Source organism: Berghia stephanieae, chromosome 9, assembly GCF_034508935.2.
Source record: "Berghia stephanieae isolate SIO BIC M18660-M18661 chromosome 9, UCSD_Bste_1.3, whole genome shotgun sequence".
Classification (NCBI taxonomy): Eukaryota; Metazoa; Mollusca; class Gastropoda; order Nudibranchia; family Aeolidiidae; genus Berghia; species Berghia stephanieae.
This window is the reverse complement of record NC_088368.1, coordinates 43,687,287-43,694,786: the sequence shown is the minus strand read 5'-3', so window position 1 is coordinate 43,694,786 and position 7,500 is coordinate 43,687,287. Positions and strand designations below refer to the sequence as shown.

General features: G+C 35.8%; 1 protein-coding gene across 5 annotated transcripts in view; it reads left to right on the top strand.

The window, feature by feature from the left end:
- Positions 1 to 7,500, top strand: part of LOC144980297 (discoidin domain-containing receptor 2-like) — a 430,769-nt gene that overhangs the window by 410,200 nt on the left and 13,069 nt on the right. For 2 of the 5 annotated variants that reach the window (XM_078927945.1, XM_078927946.1), the window contains exons 11-12: positions 1,382 to 1,708; positions 2,398 to 2,757. In XM_078927945.1, the coding sequence (XP_078784071.1) occupies positions 1,382 to 1,708; positions 2,398 to 2,757 (687 nt within the window). Of the gene's footprint in view, positions 1 to 1,381; positions 1,709 to 2,397; positions 2,797 to 5,598; positions 5,674 to 7,500 lie in introns of all 5 variants that reach the window. The other 3 variants (XM_078927944.1, XM_078927943.1, XM_078927942.1) reach the window with 2 other exon arrangements.

Below are 7,500 nucleotides of genomic sequence, written 5' to 3'. Positions count from 1 at the left end.
TTTGGAACTAACTTACTTATCCGAACCAGCGACCACCTGAGCTCTAGTCCTTCGGTCTTGTGCCATGACGTAGAAGTTAGACGTCTTTTGTATGTAGTTGTTCCAGGTAAAGTGTGTTACTGATGCTTGGATTTGGTGGGAGGAATGTACATCTCAGGTTTTCAAGAGGTTGACATTCAAGCAAGTGGTGTGTTACTGTTTCATTGGGGTGTTGACATAGGGGGCAGGAAGGGGATGTGTCTTTAGTAATTTTGCTTAAATGGTTGTTGAGCGGTATGTGTTGTGTTCTTAGTTGAAAGATGATGCTTTGCTGGTGTCTTCTGATTTGTTTTCTACAAATCACTTCATTTCACATAATCTTATTTTCACATTTATGGGTTTCGAACCATCATTTATTTTGTATCAGATTGCAAGGATGACAGCAACGAGGCTGAAGCTTTTAAATTATTCCTAACTTTGTGAAGTTCAAACGTCTGCAATTTCTACCAATCCGATATAAACTTTTATAGAATGAACAAAAAAGACGTCACTTTTTGTTATTATTTATTTTTGTGATAAGTTCTCACTGAACTCTATCAATCTGACTTTATATAAACATTTGCGTTTACACATAGTTATGTGTATTGGTACGTTATATCTGGCTGGCGGATGATATGATGTTTTTATCTCAAGGCATAGCGTCAATAAACTTATTATTATTCAAACAGGCGGATGTTGTGAGGTTTTTACCTTAACCCTCTCCTTACTACCTACAACAAAATCGTCACATTTGTTACGACACAATATACATTTTTTCTTATTCAGATTTATTTCGTACATCACAAACTTTGAAGAATGATCTTTGTTTAATTAATAAGAACAAAATGTTGTTTTGTAGAGAGCTTGTTTGAGTTTTAAAAAATCAATTTTTTTCTGTTGGGTAAGCCTGCCATTTTGGGGAAAATACTGAAAACGATCGGTAAGGAGAGAATTAAGGTTTAGCGTCAATAAGCGTATGATTCAATCAATTTTTTCTTATCTTATCTTATCTTATCTTATTAAAGGCTTAATAGGAATTATCCTTTAAATGCCTTATACAATAGTTTATAATTACAGAATCTCATATAGCTTGTATTGTATCACTCACAGACAGTTTTACACAACTTTGAATGTCAGGAAAAATGTCTCAATCGAAAAATACAATCATAGAATACTGGTAATTGAAAAACTGGTCAAGATCGAATGAATCATAAATGTACAAAGTTCATAGCACAATGAAATATTAATGACAAAAATAACCATGAAAGCAACAACGAGGTTTAGCATCAATAAGCGTATTATTCAATCAATTTTTGTTTGTTTGTTTGTTTTGTTTTTTATCTGTGTTCTTTTTCTCCCTTAGCTCTTGCCGTTGGGAACTTCACAGAAGAAATTCCACCAACGACCACTCCACCAGCCACCACCTCAACACCTGGGGTCGCCACAACGGTCTCCAAAAGCAAATCGAACACGGACAAAGATTTCCCGTACAACGGCCTTCACTCCGTCCTCAAGACGGTCAATTTCACGCACGTGTTCGGTGGAGAAGACGGCGGTGACAACGGCGACGGTGGTGATGACGATGACGACAGCGTGGGTGGAAAAGCTAGGAATTTGGATGCTGGTGAAACGGACAAAATCAATGAGAATGATGATGATGATGATGATGATGACGGTGATGAAAATAATGGTAAGGAATTTTCAACTTATTATTTTATCAATAATAAATAATAATAATAATAATAATAATAATAATAATAATAATAATAATAATAATAATAATATAATAATAATAATATAATAATAATAATAATAATAATAATAATAATAATAATAATAATAATGATAATAATGATAATAATAATAATAATAATAATAATAATAATAATAATAATAATAATAATAATAATAATAATAATAATAATATTTCTATAGCGCCTAAGCATCCACTTAAAAGTGCACTGCAGCGCTTTACAATTATCTCAAACGCACAACCACCCACACACACACACAAACACAAAAGTGTGGGCCTATGTTTTTGTGTTTGTGTGTGTGTGTTTGTGCGTTTGAGATAATTGTAATAACACTAAATGTGCTCAAAGCGCTTTACAAGGAATCCTTAACCAATCGCAACACTTAATATGTAGACGATATTACAATTTTTTTTCAGACAGAGACAACGCTGTTAACGGCCAGGTACTCATTTCACACCTGAGTACGGTGAGAAAATGTGAGTAAAGAGTCTTTTCCAAGGACTCAACTATGCGCCGAGCGCGAGGCTCGAACCCAGGACCTTCCGATCCGAAAGCGAATGCTATACCACTAGACCACATAGCCGCACAATCAAGTTAATTTCATTTTGTTTTGTTTTTTCTCCAGTAGGTGAAGACGGTGATGACACGAGTCTGACGGAGAAAGAGAACAAGGAATACGACGACGACTACATTAGCATCATCATCGGGGCTTTGGCCGCCCTCATCGTTCTCCTCGTCTGCGTCATCCTCGCTTTCTTCTGTCGCCACAAAAGAAGGAAAAACAACAACAACCGACGAGGTCACAAACCCGTCAGCAACAATCACGTGACTGTCAACTTCAACGACCTTCGCGGAACGACCAATGGGAAAGTGTCCAACGGGAACATGTATAACAGCATCGCCGTTGATGACGCGGACTCCGATCGCGATGGCGGGGGATGCTGCAATACCGGCGCGAGCGGAAGTAGCGGGGAGAAAATTGGCTGTAAGGCCGGATATATTGAACCGAAAGACAGTCTTTCCGGTAGATTCCAATTTCTCTGTTTTTGCCTGCTTGCCTGCCTGCCATATTTGTTGAATTTCTATAGAAATAGAAAAAAAAAAAAAAAACACGAAAATTTTAGTTTTAATCGATTTATTTAATTTGAAAAGTTTAAAATTTTAATTTTCTAAGCAGAGAGTAAAATATATTCTAAAATTAATTATATTTATCATAATGTCATCAATTTTTTTTTTCATTTTCTCATGATGATGTTTCATGATGTCAATTAATATGACATCTTTGGCACCTTCATTTGGAAATTATACTCAAACTATTTTATTTCATAAAAATTGACTGTCTCATACAAATAAATTATAAGGAATATTATAAGATAAGAAAAACCTAGCCTAAATATTCCTTTTTTTATCGACCTAGTGATTATTTATATTCTCTCAGAGCTTTTTTCAATACATTATAATTTGATTTGATTTTGTTTTCACTTTGATTCATCTCATCAAAAAGTTCGTTTCTAGTTGGATTTTTTTTAAAATCTCAATTTGTATTGTTTTTTGTTCTGTTTCTTTTCTTTTCTTTTTGTGTGTGTGTGTGTGTGTGTGTTTTTTTTTCACTTTCTTTTTTCTTTTCTTGTTTTTTATTTTGTTTGGTACTTTGTGTTTTTTTGTTTTGTTTTTGTTTTGTGTTTTTTCTTAATTCTGTGCTTGTTTGGATTATTTTTTGTTTGTTTTGTTTTTCTTTTGTTTGTTTAAGTTTTTGTTTTGCTGAGTTATTATCTTCTTCTTCTTTTTGTTCCTCTTTTGTCGGCATTAGTAGGTAAAACTATTTTTATAGTTATTTAAACAAACGGCCGAAATTAATCAAAGAAATAGAAAGACATTATAAAAGTCAGGGCAATATCTAATAGTTTAGAAGAGAACGTGAATTCTTTTAGAACAGCAAGTTAACTTCCATCTAGGTTTTTGTTTGAATTTGACTGAAGTGTTAATTTCCACCACTTCAGATTGACACCTTTGTTACACAGTAGCTACGGGCAATATCTAATAGTTTAAAAAAAGAATATTAAGTCTTTTAGAACAGAAAGTTAACTTCCACCACCTAGGTTTTTGTTTGAATTTGACTCAAGTGTTAATTTCCACCACTTCAGATTGGTACCCTTTTTTTGGACATAACTAGGGGCAATATTTAATAGTATAGAAAAGAATGTTAAGTCTTTTAGAACAGCAAGTTAAATTCCACCTAGGTTTTTGTTTGAATTCGACTCAAGTGTTAATTTCCACCACTTCAGATTGATACCTTTGTTACACAGTAGCTACGTAGTGATTACTGTTGATGTGAATGAAGCTTTTGATAACAAAGAAATTAATGGTCACGGTAAAACTAAAACTAACAGCTAAATCAGGAACCTAAAATTACCTAATGATGAATAGGGAATGAGATTAGCGGAAGAGTAGCGTCCCTTGATCGGACGACACCTTACAGAGAGAACGTCAAAATGGTTTTGCGCATGCGTCTCTCTCGTCCTCGCTTTCGGTGAAGTGTCTCATGCCGCACAACCAACATGACGTTCTCTCTCTAATAACTTTTCCGATCATGACTTCCAATCAAGGGACGCTACTCTTCCGCTAATCTTATTCCCTATGACGTCATTTTCTTCGAAGTGATACTAAGCTGCCAGAAGCTCTGGATTGTAAAGAGTATGATAAACAAAATTGAATATAACATCATGTCCTAATGGAATGTCCAAAGTACAACCAGTTGAGAAGGAATTTCTGGCCTGACCCAACCCCATACTCAAAGAAGCTGTACGGAAGTGAGGACGACCTCAGGACCACTGTGGGCTTCATTCACCAGACCGGACTGACCATGTGACGTGACGGAAACAAAGAAGAAGCTCCAAAATAAAGAACTAAATACCAAACACTGAACGTTTCGGGCTCAAAATCCTTCTTCAGCCAACCACAAAAAAACCCCAATGAAATCATAAAATACATCACTTTAAAAAACAAAAAACAAATCGAAGGTAGATTTCTTTCCTTTTTTTTTGTAATGTGTATTTATGTTTTCTTTGTTTGTTTTTGTTTTTTTGTTTTTGTTTTGTTGTTGGCTGAAGAAGGGTTTTGAGTCCAAAACGTTCTGTGTTTGGTATTTTAATTCTTTTACGAAGCTGTTATATTCATTTTTGTTTATTACTCATTAGCTTCCGGTTCCTGTTACTTGTTATATATATATATATATATATATATATATATATATATATATATATATATATATAATTAAATTCAATATATATATATATATATATATATATATATATATATATATATATATATATATTGAATTTAATTAAAAGCGAAGACCAAATAATTTCAGTTTAATCGTATAGGCTGTTAATATATATATAAAGTGTATGAGAAAGTTTTCTTTAATCGTGTTGCTGTTAGTATATAGTGTTTGAGAAAGTTTTCACTGTGAAAAAAAAAACACTTATTTCGTTTGGAGTTTTTGGCTCAATCTAGCATAGAAAGGTTTGATGGTTGTTAATTGTATTGATCTCTTATTGTGTAGTGAGTGTGTCTCTATCTCCATTAGATCTCAACACCAGCGAATGATTTGACGTCAGGCAATCTTTCTTTCTTTCTTTCCTCATTCTGTAGATGATGATTATCCTTAAAACTTTTTTTTAATTTTCTACATTTGAAAATCTTTATTCCAGACTTTAAGACATTTTTTTGTAAAGCTCCGTTTGTAGTATAGTTGATAAGGAAAAGTTTAAACAATATAATATAAAGTTAAAGTGAAAACGAAAAATTCTTCCCTTTTCCCCAGTGACTCGCCCAGAGAGATATAGCGCCTTTTTCACCGTCATCAAAGATGTACCTACTGTTCAGTATGAAAATGCTGGTAAAAGAAATCAATTTTCCTCCAACAATCTCAGTCCTCTCCCTCCCATCTCCCTCCTCTCTCTCTCTCTCTCTCTCTCTCTCTCTCTCTCTCTCTCTCTCTCTCTCTCTCTCTCTCTCTCTCTCTCTCCTTTCCTTTTACCAAATGGGGGCGATCTATATTCATGTTTTCGTCCAACCTAGTCATCGATCACATGATTTGTTTCCGTACAACGATTGGACATTTCCCAACAGGGAATGAGATTAGTGGAAGAGTAGCGTCCCTTGATTGGACTTCACCGGCGGAGAAGTTATTAGAGAGAGAACGTCATATTGGTTTTGCGCATGCGTCTCTCGTCCTCGCTTCCGGTGACAGCGGCATGAGACACTTCACCGAAAGCGAGGACGAGAGAGACGCGTGCGCAAAACCATGTTGACGTTCTCTCTGTAAGGTGACAGTCCAATCAAGGGACGTTACTCTTCCGCTATTCTCATTCCCTATATAAATGTCAACACATTGCATGCTGTGTTTTATGAAAGTTGTAAACACACCCATGACAATGTGTCAAGTTGAACTAAAATTGACCAATCGTGGTGTTAGATTTCCAAAAGCTGTGAACACACTTTTCACTATGTGACTCACTTTGAACACGAACACGCTTTGCAATGTGATCAATGACCTCGGTCACGTGGAAAGGTAATAATATCATATAGATCATCCCCATTCATTCCTGCAGTGCTTATGTAAAGGATCTTCGCAACTCTCCCCCCCCCCCTCTCCCTCCCACCCCCTGCCCCTGCAAATGGCTTGAAACGAATTTTGTATTAACACGAGACAGTAGTTGTTGGCATTAAACGTATTACTAAGTTTAAACAATCAACAAGTCCCCTCCCCCTCTCTTTCTCTCTCTCTCTCTCTCTCTCTCTCTCTCTCTCTTTCTTTCTCTCTCACTCACACACACACACACACTCTCTCTCTTTCTCTCTCTCTCACTCACTCACACACACACACTCTCTCTCTCTCTCTTTCTCTCTCTCACTCACACACACACACTCTCTCTCTTTCTCTCTCTCTCTCACACACACACACACTTTCTCTCTTTCTCACACACACACACACACACACACACACACACACACACATCCACATTGTACGTAACCAATCTATCTTTAACCTAATATACCCCTTCATAATTTCTTCTCCTCTGCCTATCCCCCCCCCCCCCCCACCCGCTCCCTCCCATCCTCAACTTCAAGAATGAGAACCTATGACATTCTATCCTATCCTGCATCAGAGCAGTTGTTTTTTTAACCTGCCGCCAATCGGTCTAAACCGACGTGCAGTTATATGCAGGTCTGGTTACCCAATCCATTATGGGCTCATTGTTGTAATGGAAATCTCAACAACAAAAAAGTGACGCTAAATATTGTCCATTACAACATTGCTAAACTAGGCCCATAATTGTGTTCGGGTGTCAGACCTTCATAATATGTACACGTCGATCAAAACCAAATGTCTTCTCACGCGTCACAGTTTTCAGTTTCTTGCTTTTCCTCAGCCATGTAGCCATCGATATTCTTCCTTTTCTTTCTCGAATGTTTCATTTCATCCTTTACTAGACTTTACTCATTCCCTTCTTCATAATCTTTTTTTTTTTCTTTGGTATTAGTTCAGGAAGCAAGCTAGAATAATTTTAGTAGGAGTAGGATTCATTTTCGCCACAGCTGAAAAAAATATTTAGCTAATTTCTGCCTCAGCCTCACCTGTTATTTGATTAATCAGTGTTTAATTTCTATTTCATTATTCTTCATGTGTATGCGTCCTTTTTTTTTTTCTTTTTTTTTTTTT